The sequence below is a fragment of the Xiphophorus maculatus genome, chromosome 16 (genome assembly GCF_002775205.1).
Source record: "Xiphophorus maculatus strain JP 163 A chromosome 16, X_maculatus-5.0-male, whole genome shotgun sequence".
Taxonomy (NCBI): Eukaryota; Metazoa; Chordata; class Actinopteri; order Cyprinodontiformes; family Poeciliidae; genus Xiphophorus; species Xiphophorus maculatus.
The window spans coordinates 6,966,549-6,983,675 of NC_036458.1; the positions used below are offsets into that span (position 1 = coordinate 6,966,549).

At 38.0% G+C, this 17,127-nt stretch overlaps 2 protein-coding genes across 3 annotated transcripts; both read right to left on the bottom strand.

Annotated features, from left to right (window-relative positions):
• Window positions 1-969: 969 nt before the first annotated feature.
• dhx58 (DExH-box helicase 58) lies at window positions 970-5,063 on the bottom strand. 2 transcript variants are annotated; one of them, XM_023349224.1, is made up of 12 exons: window positions 4,965-5,063; window positions 4,674-4,874; window positions 4,368-4,572; window positions 4,093-4,283; window positions 3,898-4,011; window positions 3,296-3,428; window positions 2,996-3,181; window positions 2,644-2,894; window positions 2,226-2,537; window positions 1,949-2,139; window positions 1,757-1,856; window positions 970-1,662 (listed from the first exon to the last, which is right to left on the bottom strand). In XM_023349224.1, exons 2-12 carry the CDS (start codon window positions 4,848-4,850, stop codon window positions 1,477-1,479), a joined length of 2,046 nt encoding a protein of 681 aa, XP_023204992.1. In that variant the 5' UTR covers window positions 4,851-4,874; window positions 4,965-5,063; the 3' UTR covers window positions 970-1,476. The 2 variants fall into 2 exon arrangements, with proteins under 2 accessions (XP_023204992.1, XP_023204993.1); XM_023349225.1 differs by having other exon boundaries at window positions 4,674-4,871; window positions 4,965-5,051.
• Window positions 5,064-5,779: 716 nt separating this feature from the next.
• On the bottom strand, window positions 5,780-17,068 carry kat2a (lysine acetyltransferase 2A). Its single transcript, XM_014475129.2, has 18 exons — window positions 16,810-17,068; window positions 16,398-16,521; window positions 15,134-15,279; window positions 14,956-15,045; window positions 14,692-14,873; window positions 14,402-14,593; window positions 14,102-14,208; window positions 13,572-13,676; window positions 13,064-13,200; window positions 12,704-12,912; window positions 12,494-12,620; window positions 11,857-11,967; window positions 11,626-11,769; window positions 11,403-11,517; window positions 11,289-11,325; window positions 11,117-11,180; window positions 9,745-9,829; window positions 5,780-9,406 (listed from the first exon to the last, which is right to left on the bottom strand). The coding sequence occupies exons 1-18, from the start codon at window positions 17,032-17,034 to the stop codon at window positions 9,213-9,215; spliced, it is 2,394 nt and encodes a 797-aa protein (XP_014330615.1). The 5' UTR covers window positions 17,035-17,068; the 3' UTR covers window positions 5,780-9,212.
• Window positions 17,069-17,127: the final 59 nt, after the last annotated feature.

Here is a 17,127-nt window from a genome sequence, read left to right on the forward strand (position 1 = left end):
ACACAGGTGTGTCTACATGTGTGCATCCTGGATTCCAGAGAGTAGACTCTATTGTGTTTGTAGCACAAACACACTCAACCAGTCTCACGTAGCTACAGAGAGAGACTGTCATCTGTTTCTCATGTACTCCAAGCTGCTTTAATTTCACAAGACAGCTAATTGCAATTTGGATGCATAGGGCGTTGAGTTGGGGGGGAAAAAAAGAGGAAGCAATCAGCACTGATTGTAAAAGCTTGAGCTTGATCAGAGAGAAAATCATCCTGCATGGCTTCCCTCTGCTCACCAACATCTGAGTCAGGACTGACAGCGAAACAGTCTGTTTTTATTGTGATTATGTCCATGAAAGCAGCTCTGATTTCAGCTCTCGGACAGATTCGAAAGGATTAAGGCAGATTTGATACTGCAGGGCCGACCCATTTCTGTCCCTGCCCGGAGAAACGCTCAAAGACATTTCATAGGTCAAAGATGAATCTGTTCAGCATGTCTTCTGGACTAAAGTTTGATAGTTGTATCTTTGCTGCTTTTTAATGAAAGTGGATTCATGTACAAAGAGAAGCTATTTCAAGCTGTTAATATTAACCACAACTTCCCATTTTGAATTAAAGAATGGGGATTTTAAAAAAGGGTCAACAGTGGTTTAATTTCAATCTTGTGTGATAAATATTCATAAAAAAAATGAACAAGTTATTTTTCTTCAAACTGAACTGACTACTTTTGTGTATTGTGTCTTAGGAGGTCCGTCACTAAAGGGAGAAGTTCAGGGTCTCTCTTCAGAAAATACTGGAAAGATTGTGATCATTCCTCATTTTTTGTTATTTGTTGTAGCACATGTTTGGATTAAGAATCATTTCTGCTGCTGAAGGCTCTGAATCTCAGTGATCCACCGCTCGTAGTTTGGAAACAACTTGGATTAATCGACACTGCCACCTAGTGGAAAATCAAAGAATAGCTTCAAAGGAAATTTAATAAAAAAAATTTATTTCCGCTTTGAATTGGTTTAAAACGTATACATGGGTGAAGAAATATAAAGCATTCAAATTCATTCTTTATTGATTCTAGATGTTTCATTCCTACTAAAGTGTCTGAAAGAGAATTCATGTAGAGTCCTGTGTGAATATAATATGTTCAGCAAAGCTTATGCAACACCAAAGATAGTTTTCTGCTTTGACTTTCAATTAAGCTGAGGAAAAGCGTATCATATGTGCAGCACAGGGAAGACCTTGGGCATAAACAAAGCCGTCTCGCTAATTTCAAGCATGATCAATAAGCAATGGGTTTTTAAGCTTCTATCTCACTGGCCCGCCAGCACTAATACGACTTAACATGGAGTGAATTTTTTTTTTTTTTTTTTTAAAGGATGTGCTTATTTTCAAGCACCTCCGACAGTACAACAAATTTTTACCATATCCCTCTAAAAATGTAGAGGAAACAAAAAGGAAAATGCAGTCAGAAAAACACACTGAGCTTTTCTATGTCTTAATCAAACAAGTCTGGGAAGTGGTCATTGCAGTACTGTTCAAATGTAAACTCCTCGACCATAAAAGGAACATCCTTCCACTTTTTAACTGTGACCCTTCCTTCAGGTGTCTCCAAGGCAAAGTTCTTGATGGCAAGATTTGGAAGTATGGCTACCTTCTTGTATTTCATTTCAAATCCCCAATCCTGTAGATGAAAACAGAAGTAAGCCTCAGATTCCAAAATAACCACCATCAACTGTAATGATGATTTGTATTATTCATCAAAGCACCATCTGTACCTTGTTGCAGTTGCCATTATTACAGCTGACTGTGCATCCAGGCTCCCAGTCCTCAAAACGTTTCTCTAGCACCACCTTTCCACCCAGTTTGTAGTGATTTCTAAGCGAACATAGGAGCAACATTTAGGACATGAAAGATGTTTCAGTAGGGTTTACGTTGGACAACGTGTCTTTGGGAAGAGGTGAACTCACTTAAAGTCAGGATTTACATTGACATAGTGCGCATTTTCAAGAAGTTTAAAGTCACTCCCAGATGCCACTTGTGCAAAACAGTTTCTGCACAAGATCCTGATGCTAGAAGCAGCATGTCGGTTCTTCTTCTCCGTTTTACGATCTTGTAAAACTTTATTCATAATAATGGTCTGTGTTTGAATTTCATTGGTCTAAAAATTGTGAAGAAAAAAAAAAACAGAAATTGTAAGCAGCAAAGAATAATATAGCAAAAAAGGAACTTTTGTTACATCCTCACCTTTCTGCGGAACTCATGCTCACTCATACTCTGGACCCTAGCAATGGCTTTTCCAGTCAGCTCTTCCAAGTATTCGTTGATGCGCTCTCGGCGGATCTCCCGTCCGCCTTCTTGGGCGACCACTGAATACTGGCTGTCCCTTGCTCGGGCACGTCCACTGGCCTGCTGCTGTGCAATCTCATTCGTAAGGAGTCCATATCGTACCACTAGGTTGCATTCAGGGATGTCGAGGCCTTCCTCAGCCACACTGGTGGAGATCAGGAGGTTCAGTGTACCATTTCGGAAGTTGCGGATTGTGTCTGCCTGCTCATTCTACAAAAAAGCATAAAATATGTAAAAAAAATAAAAAATACATCTTTGAAAAGTTGCTAAAGAGAGGGAAAAGCTTTTTGTTTGATTGAATCTTTCATAGACAAACCTGTGTCATATAAGTGATGCCATTACCAGCCCCTGTAAGGATGGCAGCCTTTATCCCGGCTTTCTGCAATGTCCTTTTCTTCTGGACCCAGTCGAGGAGGCAGTGGGTGCTCCTGCGAGTTCTGGAAAAGAGAATGCCCCGAGACTGGACATCTGGACCAAATTGGCCAAGGAGAGTGCTCTCAAGTTTTGCCATTTTTGGGTTCTCAAAGCGGGGATCTGTAGCAAAATTCTTCAACTCCACCTGATTCTCTGTATCAAAACAAAAAAACATAGCACAGATAGATATGTTTGTATAATGAACATAGAACTTCAATGGATGCAGAAAAACAAAACAAGCTCAGAATTCCCACCTTGAAAAAGTCCCACCAGGAAGTAATCTGTCCCATCAATGGCCGTAGTGACTTTTGTGTTGTAGAATTCCTCCAAAGAGCGATATGCATCCATCATTCGCAGCGTGTCATTAATGAGTAGAGCGTCATTATACTGTCTCAGATGGAGTGCGCATTGTGCCAAGAGCCTGTTGTCCTCTCTAACTCCTGATCCAAAGAGATACACATGTATTAGTATAATCAATGAAATGGGATGCCCTCTTGAAGGATCAAATAGCTTTTTATCAGTCTAAAAAACAATGAAACAATTAATACTCTTACCTCGTTGCTCCAGAATCACAACATCTGCCTCATATTCTTGTGTGCCACACTCTCTAAGCCTCACGTCAGAAGGAAGGTTCATGAATCCGTGAATCTGCTGCATCATCCACTTGATATGGTCTCCAAATGGGTCCTTTAAGAAAACAGGTGCAGTGAAAACAGTGTTTTAGGTCAACACAACCAGCTTTTGTGTGTGTGGCGTTGTATTTGGTACATTTTAAGGCCCATTTTTCAAACAAATATAAATTTGTGAGCATGGAGTGTGCCTTATGGGGCCCAAAGCCCAGTCCCCATGAAAAGAAGTGCTGATATCAGTTTAGGACCAAGGTGTCCTAAATCTAACCTTGAGCTTAGGGACAGGATTAGAATATAAATTAATTACAAATGAATGGGAGTCAATGTAGAGTCTTTGTGAAGATAGAAAAACATGCTGCCTGTTCATGTGTGTGCGTGTGACATGCCATCCTGGGTGGTGTGGAATATCATCCGTTAAAAGGGCCTTGTGTAGCAGATACTGCACCTCTTTGTGACCTAACTTCCTAAGTTAGCCAAATACTAAATACTGTTTGTCTGTTATATTACATAACACAAAATGTACTTACTGCTGCTCTCTTCTCCACAATGTCAAAGGTCTTTTGGGGCCGGGGCACCTTCTCCTCCAGCTCAGGAGTGTAATTTTTAGTTGAGACAATAACTGAGTCTAAGTTGGCACAGATCTGAAAAATGGAGAAGAGTAAATTTCAGTAGAAGTTAATGATAATAAAAGAGGTAAAATCCTGAATTTTAGTTCATCTGACCTCCAGCACATGATTCACAGCATCTTCCAGGTCCCTTGCACCTCCTGTCCCAGGTGAGGCAGTGAGACCCAGGATCTGTGGTATCTGTCGTTGTCCTTTCAGCTTTTTCTCCACGTAGCATCTCATTATTTTGTTGTAGACTGACTCCTTGTGGGTGTGATGGCACTCGTCGATTATCAGTAGAGTGATATCTGAGTGCAAACATAAATGGAGCATGTGGTTAGGTTTCCTCAGCTCCATAAGCACCATGAAGTTTCCTGTTCAGCTTCACAGACCTGAGAGCTCAACGTGTTTTGCCTCCTCCTTGTTGATCAAAGCATTATACAGGATCTGGGCTGTGCAGATGATCACGTCATTGTCCTGCACCACTATCCCGAAGAAATCCTTCTCCTGGCTGTCACCACTGACTTTCATGAGTCTATAACCATTACCCAGATAAGGCTTAAACTCTTTGGTGTAATGTTGGTCCACAAGATGAACCTGTAATTATGAGTGGATTAGAATAGTAAGTAAAGAAATGTGTTTAAATACATACATACATAACTTGTGTTTCTCTTTCTCTCTATTCATTGATTGAGTACCTTGTTGACCAGCACCATCACTTTAGCATTTGCTGTGGTCTCCAAATGCCTTCTGGCTACATAGACAGCAGCTCGGGTCTTTCCACCTCCAGTTGGCAGCCAAATGATAACATTTTCTCCCTTCAGTGCCCTTTCAACCACTTCCTTCTGGTAGGAGCGTAGTTCAAACTTTGCCATCCTGTGCTTAGTCTTAGGAAGCTGCTATATACAGGCATTTTACAAGGGGAGCATAAAGGATTTAATTATTCTCATTAATCTATGTTAGGAAGTAAGAGAAGCTTTAAAACTTACCAGTTAGGTGTGACAGAGAACAGTTCTGTGCTTTCTGCTTCTTTGTCTTCTCTACTGTCATTTCACAAGGCAGGTGCTGGGGTTTAAATAGTTTCGGTGTGACGCTTAAACTGGAAAACGAAAGTACAAAACATCTGACCCAATAAGTGTGGCCCTACTGAGGGAGTTTCTGGAAGAGCAACACTCTACAGTCATTATGCAATGACACAAGAAACCCGATCCTAACACAGAGAAGATTTTTTTTACAACCTTCATTTGAAATAAAATATTTTCCTCACATGTACCTATGAATTCGATCTACATCTATTTATTTATTATGTTTGTCGGCAGAAGTTCAAATCTATTAAAAGTTCTACTTCCTAGTCAGTTCGATGTACCCTAACTGGGCCCCTTTCTTGTTCATACAACAAGAAAACAAAACTTACAGCAAGTTTCTGCTCATATATAAAATATTCAAGTCTCTGCTTGTTCCTGCAAATTGTTTTTATTTGCTTTAGTTACACTTTTAATCACTTTCTGATTACATTATTGTTTACAATTAAGCTTGAAGTAATATAAAACATCATTAATATAACAAAAAATGTTTCAGTAGCATCAAGTTCAAAGAACAGTCAGAATAAGTATAAACAGCAATAACAAAATAGGAATATTTGGGTACATTTATAAACAAAGTCCACTGAGTAAACTGAAATCTTTTTTCTTTTTTTGATTAAATTCACAGACAAATCTGGAACCATGATAAAGAAAAATATACTATATTTACTTAGCACCTAGTAAATATACTCACAGGTGTCAAACTCCAGTCCTCAAGGGCTGCTGTCCTGCAACTTTTAGATGTGCCTCTGCTGCACCACACCCGAATAGAGTAATTAGATTATTATCAAGGTTCTGGAGAACTTATCTACACAAGAAGGAGGTAAATAAGCAATTTCATTCCAGTGTTTTGTACCTGTGGCACAACTAAAAATTGCAGGACACCTGCCCTTGAGGACTGGAGTTTGACACCTGACTTAGACCATAATGTACAAAAATAGATATCTTCCTGAATGCACAATGTTTAGAACAGCTGTTTGATAGAATAATTACAAGAAAAGCTGTATAGAGAGCCAAATGAGAAAAAAAAGAAGTAAAAAACAAAATCCTAAGCATGTGGAGTAATTCTCGCACAAACTTGATTTAATCCAACCTGGGGTGCTTCAAATGTTTAAAACTGCTAACATATCTGAATGGCCACAACAGTAAGACTTTGCACGCAGACCCTTAACAGCAGTGCATGTTTGTTTTTCCTTTTGGGAAAGTGAAACTTAAAGCCTTGCAGCAGAAGACACACCTATTTAGTTTGCTGTTGCAGTTTCGGATTTATAAATGCTGAAACATTTGTTTAAACACAAATGACACTAGATCATTTTGTAGTTTCTTTCAAAGTATCCATTGGCAGTAGGGCTGGGCGATATGAGGAAAATCTATTATCCCAATATTTTTTGCTATTTTGTGGTTTACAATATAACAAATATATATCACTCATCAACATATGTATCAACATATACTCGATACATTGCCCAGCCGTAAAAATTTAGAACAAAGTAATTTTGTGTTGGACATTAGCTTATTAGCTTATCACTTTATGTCCAATAATGACGCTTTAATGCCTAGTTAAACCAGAGCTATTTGCAAACTAATCTGTAGGAAAGCAACTAACTTTTGAAACACCAGACCCATTAGCAGTGAAGTCAATTTATTCTGCCCAAGTCAAAAAAAACAATAAAACTTAATGGCGTCTAATGTATTCTTTTGAAATGTTGGGCAGATATTAATGCCTTTTTAATTAAATGGGCACAATCAAGTACGCAGATACAAAAATGCGGCAGGAAAGGCACATCCATTTATCCTCTAACTTCTCTGAGATTGAGTAGCAGACAGATCCAAGAAGGGAACACAAACATGTCTTCCCAGCTGACTCTGGAGAATCCTATGGTTACAAACCCACAATGGAAATATGCCTCCCAAAATTATCTATATTCCAAGTACCTTTTGTACTTCCTATATCAAAACCACAAACATCAACACTTGTGAAATGGAAGGAGAAATCTAAGACATCAGCCAGTTTTCACTGCAATTGATGACTCTCCACAAGCTTTGCACATTGACATTTTTCCCTATCAAGCTTTGTAAATTAAATCCAGTGAAATCCAGTCAGAATCCATAGAAAATTTCTGTCAAAACCAAGATGGGGCTTCTGAACCATTTTTTTAAGAATTAACCTAGAAATGGTGGAGGTAACTTTCAGCATATATGTGGTATGTGAATCTTTTGGACAGAATCCATATCTTGTAACAATATATGCGAGTTGGGACATAGACACTCTTTCTCCAAAATGACAGGACCAACTTTACAGCAAACCAGACCTCATCCCATCATATTCAATCTCTCACACTTGAGGCATGGACTACAACTTAAAATGGATGATAAAGGCTTTACAGATTCAATAATTGTCACACGATACTAGTGTGACAATTTCTTTCACTATAGTAGAAAGAAAAGATTACCTTTATACTTTTTAGAACCAGAATTTCCATAGATGATTAACCTCTTGGATGACCTCCAAGTTAAATCACACAAGTTGATGCTTTTCTTCAGGGTAATTACTGAGTGAGTCAGAGATGGAAATCACCTGAAAACATGATCAAATACTTACATAAAAACTTATTTATTGTCATGAACAGTTTTACAGTAAATGGCATTCAATTCAACAGCCGGAAGCTTCACTCCAACTGAAGCTTTTTTATTAAGAGATTGAAATGCAGCATAGGTGGATTTAAGGTGAAATTGCGTTATTGAAAACCCTGAATAATGCAGCACTGACATCACTTCAACAAAGCTCTTAAGTCATTCAAGTACAAAATAAAAGATTATCACACACATACAGTGTCAATGAAACATTCAATACGCTGAATCAGTCAGCATTTGACATTTACCTCCCTGAAAAACTAGATGCAGCTCAGGAAGCACTTTGACACTGACCAATAATAAAAAAATGTTTTATAGGTAAATAGCAAATGTACAAACAGCAAAAACAAGTGGGTTATTTTCTAAAAAAGGAAAAAATGTAAACTGTTATGAATTAACATCTACTTCGGGTTGTGTGCAGTCAATATGGAATTAAACCAAAGTCAAGTCTTCCTGGATCTCTTCTCCCCACTTTGTTTGCATCTTCATCTCAATAATCCAACAAAAAAGTGTGTGTTATGTTAAACACAGTACTATTTATAACATGTTTGAGAAAACTGACTACAAAAAAAAAACTAACCGGTGCCATCACCTGCTATTCACCAATACAGGGATTTTTTAAAGCTAATAATGAGACCTTGTAGTGAAGTATCTGGTACAAAACCTTGCTAACAGAATGACGCTTGGAGAGCTTCTTTAATATCATGAAAGTGCGTGACGCTGTGATCACAAAAATGTTTGTTTTCTGGAAACTGCTTAGTTTGGCACAGGACATATTTAAAACCAATTCCATGCCTGGAAGTGAGGCCAAACATGTCCTTTAACTTCAGAAGAAGATTCATCTGTCTGGAGTAAACAATGCCTTAAAAAGCTGTTTCCCTAAATGATGATAAAACTTATTTCTCTATAATCCAAAAAAAAAAAGACCACCAGTACTTGAGGGAAAAAAAACAAACACTTTTTTTCCATGTTATAGCAAACAAAAATCTATTTACATTTTTCAATTAAAGACTGATTCAAGTGGACTCAGTATTTTTGAGTGAACTTTCATTCTCTCCAAACAAACCCTCTGAGAAGGGCAATCTTCACGTCTGTGAACTGGCTGGGATGTTCAAGTGTCTTTCAGTAACAGAAGGCAACATGGCTTTAGGTCCCAAAGTCCAGTTTTCTAACATACACTGGCTCCTGTGTCTTGTTTTATGCAACTAAACCATTATTCAATGACAATAAATATGAATCAGTAAATAACACAACAGAAGCAGTTTTAAATCTTGGACCTGTAAAACTTTGGTACACTCAATGAGGCATGAATAATTCACATTATTCTCCCACTGAGTTCTGGGAAATGCCACAAGATGACTTGAAGAAGATGTCAGTTTGACACTGTTAATGCTCAGCTGACTGTGATGCCTTTCTTTTCTTAAGTCCCATAAATCCTTTCCAAATTGTATTGTTTTCATACATTTTTCTTACCCCAGATGTGACGAAAGCTGGCAATATGTTTTTCACATAAGTTATAGTTCATTTCTCTATCAGGCCTCCATCTTTTAATTTGAAGTAGAAGAACTTCTCCAACGTGTTGGCACACTTGCAGTACTCGCTGTCTGGAGGGTTGTACTCGCGACAGTTGCTGATGATTCGCTGAAGATCCGCAATAAAGAGCTTCTTGGTTACATAGTATCTGTTCTTGAGTTTCTCTGTCATGGTCTTCAGGTCTCAATGTAAAAGTAAAGAAAAACACTTAATAGTGCTAAGGAAATCCAGGAATTCCAAAATAAGACACAGCATATATACATTTGCTAATTCTAAGCCAGTCCAGGAAAGAAGTGGATTAAAATATTTTTGAAAAAAATGACTTCAAGATCTATTTACTACATAAAAATAGAATCAAAAGAAATAGTGAAGAATTTATCAAATAAACCAATAGGATATGCTGTTTTAAATTTGTTTGATGCAGTTTATATTTCATGAAATACCAGGCTTTGGACATTTAAAATAAGAATAAACACATAGATGATGTTAATCTATTAAAAAGAGGTAGATGCTCTCTTACCAATAGGAAAGCGGATGACTTCATAGTAATCAGGAGCTTCAGATTTCTTCACTGGTTCCATGAAAGGCCAAGCATCAGGATGAGCCTAACAAAAACATAGAATAAAATCAATTTACTACATAGCTTCAAAAAAGCTATGTATAATTCCACACTTTTCTAGACCCAGAATTCCAGACTTTCTCGATGGCTTTAAAAACATTTTGAACCAGTGAAAATAAAACATTTACCCTGAAAATGCTTGTACTGCATCAAAAAATCAACAGCAAAATCAAATTATTCAAAACACAAGGATTTTCACTTTATAAGAATTACGTAATGTGTAAAAGATTTAATGAAACAAAGTGACAAATTTGACAAAGTCTAATTAAATTATATTGAAATATTACTTTACTGTGGCAATCACAAAGCTCCATATGTATGTCAGGCATATTTGTAAAGGGCTGGTTCAGACTTTCCAACTTTAAACCTAGAAAATTCTTTATCTAAGGAAAAATTTGACACTTCCTCTACATTTTTAAATCAGTTATGCAGTGTAATTGCATAAAAAATGTTCTTTTTTCTTTTCCTTGTGCTTCATCACAGAACACAACAAACTGAAAAAGTTAGGGCACTGCATGTATGAGTGGCACACTATTGGCTACTGTAATGCATTACTGATAATGTGCTAATGCTACCACAAAGCAGCTTTTATGCACTAGCTGTCCTTATTAATTATTCATTGGTTATATGCTAAATGATGTGCTTTATTCTAGAAACAAAACCTTTGCAACTTCTCAACTGCTTCTGAAACTGTTGAGAGGTTTCAACTTTCAGGCTGCTGCAAAACACTAAAATTGGCCAACAATGCATTTGACAAAACAAACGGTGGAAATGTTCATTGTGTTGTTATGGTATAAAATTCTGAGGTCTTCTATCCAATCAAAAATGCAGAAAAATGCATCGTCTGCATGTTTTTTAAGTTTCATTTTACAACTCAGAAAACAAAATATTGATGGTAAAACTTTAAATGGAAGCAGTGATATAAGCATAAAGTGCTTTTCCAGTTTGCTGTGAGCAAAGGAGAAAAATTATGCTGCAAGTACTTTGTATCAGTCATTCTTAGTCTTAAAGCAATTATTGAATAGAAAATTTAAGATATTTTGAATTCCTGAAAAATGATCAATTCTAGTGTACAGATTGGTGAACTTGTAGTTTAAGGAAAAGCAAGCTCAGAAAAAGCAAACCTTTGATATTCTATATTTTCTTGTTTAAAACACTGAACCAGTTACAGAAAATGATTCATACAAATTCTTTACTTTTCAAGCCAACGTAGAACCATTTTTATTAGTCTCAGTTTGGCTATTTTTGTTTTCTGTTGGCAGGTGATTCTAACCTTTATTTGTGCCAGAAGGTTCTTCAGCATGTTGTAAAGCACATCAGGGTCCTTCACCTCTTTCCTGCAAAAGATCAATGGTTAAACTATAAATGATGCAAAGACTATCTACATGCAATAAAAGATTAAAAAATGGGTAAAATAATCAATACAGCCTATAGAAGGTGTTTACCCTTTGTCCTTGCTATTGGGTTTCCAGCCTGTCTCTCCTGAAACAAATACAGATCTTAGTCATATGATGAATAATTTAATTGTACATGTCAGCTTACACTTTAAACACACTCACTTATTCCAGGGATGCTTTCCACTGGGATCTGTCGCACACCCTCTTTGAAGCAGGTCAGACCTGGGTAAACCTTTCTGATCTGACTCTGTTTTCTCTCAATCAGCTTCTTTATAATCTAGAATGATCAAGCCAAAATTGGATATAATAAACATACAGTATTACAAACACAGATACACTCAAAGCTGGTCTTTTTTGCAATAAAGATATTATCATCCTTACACACCTCCTTCTGTCTTTTAATAATGTGTGAAAGCTCTGTGTAGGGAATCCTTGGGTTTAGCTCACACTCCATCAAGGTTGCTCCCTCATAGTCTTTGATATAGCCCAGGTATCGACCCTTGGGCACTTTGATATCTTTGGAAAAACCCTATATAGAAAAAAATAATAATATTAAGGATAAAGGACACATGAATCAACAGAAGCACTGATAATGGACTTGCTGTGCCTCCAGTACCTGCTTTTTGAAGTAGCCAATGGCATACTCATCAGCATAAGTGAGGAAATAAAGGATGTTGTGTTTAATGTGATATTCCTTCAGGTGGTTCATCAGGTGGGTGCCATAGCCCTTTAAAAAAAGTAAACAGATAAGTTGCTATTATTTACCGAGATGTATGACAAACAGATGTCAAATAAAATATCTTGCAGATCTTCCCACACTGTACTCATGTAGTGCTTTTACAAACTAAACTTGCCAATTCCTTTAAATCTTAAACATCTTTTCATTTATCTATAATGATATAATCAGTATTCTCATTTTCAATAAAATGTATCAACAGGAGGTTCCTAATGGTTTGTGGGCCATATGGAGCAACCTAGTTTGCTTATGACTTGGGCCAACTTTGTCCAAACACAAACACCAGCAACTCCAACTTTGAATGGACCAAAATTTTTCTTTTTTTCCTAAAATCAATGTTCTTTACTGATCTTGTTAAAGTCTGAATTTAAATCTGATTGAGATGTTACAACGTGATTGTTAACAGGGATGCACGAAAACTCTCCAATGAGGCTGGAAAAAAAAAATAAACGACTGAAGCTTTTTTGAGCACCAGAAAAACACAAGCAATGTGGAAGGTAGTCCAGGTCATAGTTACCTTGACTTGTTCGTTGGATGTGACAGCACAGAACACAATCTCTGTGAAGCCCTGAGTGGGGAACATCCTAAAACAGATGCCTCCAATGACGCGGCCATCTTTAATGAGGGCTAAGGTTTTGTGCTTCCTGTGAAAACAGGGATTGTTAGGGAAGGTTTGCCAGAAAAAAAAAAAGATTACAAAAAATAAAGTAGGAGAACATTCACTTACGGGTCAAACACGAGTCGTGTTATGTACTCTTTGGGCATGCGAGGTAACTGATGGGAAAATACGTTCTGAAGGCCAACAAGCCACATCAGGATCTTCTTGTTGGACTTCTGGGAAAGGGAGTTTCCGATAACGTGGAACTCAATGATGCCCCGTCTCTCTTCTAGTCTGGCTGTCTCGTCACGAGCAGCATTAGGTGTCAGCAGATTAGTCTAGAACCATTAATTATCTGTTAGTACTTTTGGTTTTTATATACATAAAAACTACAGTGGATTGCAGTCATTTAACATAAAGGGAGAAATATTTAGTAGATTACTGTAAATCAAATGATACTAATTGCTGAGCAGGTTTAGTGGGACAGACCTCCGGTCCGAGCATAGCAGCAGGATCAGTGATCGTCATCATGACTTCATTCACCAACTCCATAGGAATGTCCCCCATCACACGGATCCTCTTAGCATCTTCCAGCGTCAATGCCTCTGGAAGTTTGCGTTTGTCCCCTAAAGAGGAAGTGACATTTTTCAGGTTAAAACAACAATTAGGCCTTTTTATATTGTTCATTTTTGTGAAAATATTTTCATATTTTAGGCCAGACTGCTATATTTTATGAAATCAAATACAATTTTGTGCACACCGCCTTTCCAAAAAATAAAGTTGCTATCTGGATTTAACTAACCAAATAACTACAAGGCTAACTGTTTCTAATTTCTTAAACAATCACCTCTAAAGAGAAATCCTGGAAAAGGTGTTAGGCTGTTTAAGACGGGTCAAATCATCGGCATCAAGCAAAGTAAACATCTATCTGCAGTTCTTTTTTTTAGCCGGGCACTTTTAGCTCAAAAAGTAAACCAAAGGAGAGTCAGTCACTGACCTGTGATGGGCTCTACGCCTCCTGTATCCGTACTGCCCAGAGAGGAGGAGCTGTTCAGACATTTGGACAAAGCAGGAGACCCGGACGCTGAAGCAGGACTGATCACTGCAAACACAAAACCACACAGTTACAAATCCACACAACTTTGAGAACAGCATAACTCTGCACTTTATGTCTGTTAGACCAAATATATTAAACCTCATATAATTTCCACATAGCTTCTGTTTTTCTAATGTATTTGAACCAATGAATACTCAAAATCAAATTTAACAATACGGAGAAATGAGGTAAGGAGCTTAAAGAGGTCTCAAGAGAATTTGAAATAAGCAATTCTGCTAAGTGAAAATTTTTTTATCTACAATTGGAGGAGATTTAACAACTTTTAGGATGCACAGGTTTGGCCATGCACACGTTTGGCCAAGCAGAAAACCCCGACATGTCATCGCAGGACCATTAGTGGGTTCTTAAAAATGTGTTTTATTCTTATAATGTCCATTTCAATCAAATAAGCGACTCCAGCACAGCCTCACCTGTCTGATGTCCAATCTGTGTGCTTTCTGAGGCAGGCATGGTGAAGTCAGCCTCCCATATCGGTGAATTTTCCCCGTAGATTTCCTCCTCCAGCATCGACAAGAACCTGGAAACAAGCATCCATGACTAACTGATCTATAAAGGATGATAAAGAGACTGCAATCTAAATATTCAACATAAATACAGAGTGATTTTTGAAAAATTAGAAATGTAAAATTATATAGAAACTCATCAACAACCCTGTTGCATCTACATTCAGAAGCCACACTAAATGGCAGCATCGGAGAAGCTGCGCTTACTTGGGAAAGTGCGTAAGGATAAGTGTGCGTTTCTCTGGCAGCAGTTTGTCCTTCTCCACTCTAAACTTCTCCAAGAGCTGGCGGCGAGTAACGGTAAAGATGGACTTGAGTAAGTTTCGGCCAAACACCTGCGTGGTCTCGTAGCGAGGCAGGCTGTCATTACTTTGCGGGACGTGGCAGTAGCACAACCACCTGGCAGCAATGGAGATCAAAACTTCTGTTAAGCATTGAACCTAACATAGATCAGGAAAATAAACACATGCCTTCTTTTTGTAAACTCCTGCACACACCTGGTGTAGTCCAACTTGTATGCTGTTGCATCGTCTTTCTGGGTGCGCTGACGATACTGCGTCGGTGTCTCAAGCTTCCAGTAATTCAGACATATGAGAAACATCTTTGATAGTTCAAACATGGTCTGTCTCTCCCTTGGCGCAAGGTGGCTGAACTTGTACTGTACAAAATTCAAAACGCCCTGCACAACAAAAAGGAGGACAAAATTACCAAAACAAAAAATGTTCTTGAAACTTTCTTTGTTATAATAAGCTTTGTATTACCTGCTCGATGTTGGGCTTTTCAAACGGCGGACTTCCCAGGGATCCCTCCACAACAGGCTGACTCATCTGCAGGATGCATTTCCTCAGTAGCTTAAGGGAAACAAGGGAATACATTGATCACAAAGCTGTCTACTGTGGCAATTAAAATCATTGCAGCTGAACTGAAGCACTGGCTTACCTTGAAAAGGTAGAAGTACACTTGTTTGGTATCAGTGTCCTCTTCTTTGTGTACAGACATGAAAAGGTTCTCGACATCAACCACCATCCCCAACAGCCTGTTAATCTCATCCTCAGACACATTCTCCAGATGGGACACATGATCAGCTGTGGGACAAAACATCAGTATAAGTATTCAGTCTCCTTACCGAATATCTGCTAAGTTCAAGGTGGATAAAAGATCAATGAAAGGGTTTTGTAAGTAGATATTCTTTTTTTTATCTTGAATATAAAATCCATCTCAGCTTGTCCATTTGACACTAGTTTTTAAAATGGCTTAAATAATAAACCACTATCTCAGAACAATCCTGGAAGATGACATAATGAAGCAAATGAAATGTAAGTAAAATAGTACCATCAACAGAACCATGTGGAACCCCATCCTTAAGATTTATCAAAGACTATTTTAAGTTTCAACTTGCCTTGGCGATAATAAATATTATATTAGATTCAAACCAATCCAAGCTGTATCTGATATGTCAGCCCAACCTTTTACTGAATGGTCCTCATTATAAAATCCTACACGTCTAAACTCCATAGTATTATTGTCTTAAATTAAGAACATTTCTAACCTATTTCAAGTTCAATGTGGATTCGACTCCATTGCAACACAAGGACAACTTATTAGGAACTTTGAGGAAGATACCTTGACATGATGTTTGCTATAAAATGGGCATATACAATTACACTGATGTAAATAAAGACTTACTCCTTTCACTAGAATAAAGGCTTTAGATTTAGTTAGTTACAGTTTTATTTGCCCTTACCTGTGATTTACATATTAGAATTTTGAGAATTTTTTTGTTTACACACACACATATACATATATACTAAACTTGTGCATCACACCCACATAAATGATGTGTCCATATGAGACATTTCTGGTTATAAAAGGCAAAATAAAAAAGAAATACAATCATCCAAAAACACTGTCTATATATAGACTGTAAGAATATGTTTTGTTTGTTGTGTTTTTTTCCAAGTCCATGAAACTACAGTAGTAATTTGGGATAATCTATGAATACATTGGAGCGATTTAAACTGTGTGGAACCCACTTAAACGAATACTCTCTGCAAAAATATCATTTCTTGTGTATGGCTTGGTAGGGACAAAATAACCAAATCCACATTGCAGGTTGACCAATTATAATTTCAGAAATGTAACTGGTGTTTAAATGCACAGAGCTCTGCATGTTATTCCGAGAAGGGGTCTGGTTAGTTTGTACCCAGTGCATGTCCACAGCTGCGGCAGGGCTCGCTCAGACTGGCTGCTTGCTGCTGCAGATCAATCCGTGTAGCTGAAGGGGGGTTTGGGTTTTTCCATCCATTGCACTTGCATGTGTCACTGGCCTGAGAATAAAAACAAAACAAACCACATGGACGACTTAAATTGCACACCAATTCACGTTTCTGCAAGCCACTAACTGATATCAATTAAGCTAGCCGAGGAAAAACATCCTTTCACAAGTTTGCGTTTATTTTAAATGCCCATTTCTCTGCCAGAGCAGCTAGCTACAACGCTGTACAGCTACGCCGATAAACTGTGTTAATAGTTCGTTATTATATAGGGTATATTAAATATGATACATTCACATAATTGCTATGTTGTTGCAAACTTTGGCTAGCCATGTTAGCTACCTTGCACGCGGAGAATACGCCAAGTTTCTCAAGCTTTTTCGCCCGTGGAAAAGCTCGGACTTGGGCTTTCTTTTGGCTCGCACGCTGTTGCTGGCTAAGTCCTGGTCTAACCGGGTCGCTGTTCCCTGTACCGGAGCCTGCTGCTGCAGCACCGGATCCCGCTGAGCCGCTCGACTGGGCTTGGAGAAGCCGGGGCTGTAAGGCCTGTGTAGCCGGGTCCGACATATCCACGCTGCGGGTACAGACTCCCTCCGCTGCTGATTAGCTCATACGCTGCCTTTAGGTGCAGTCAGAAAAATGAGTTTTCCTTAATACAGA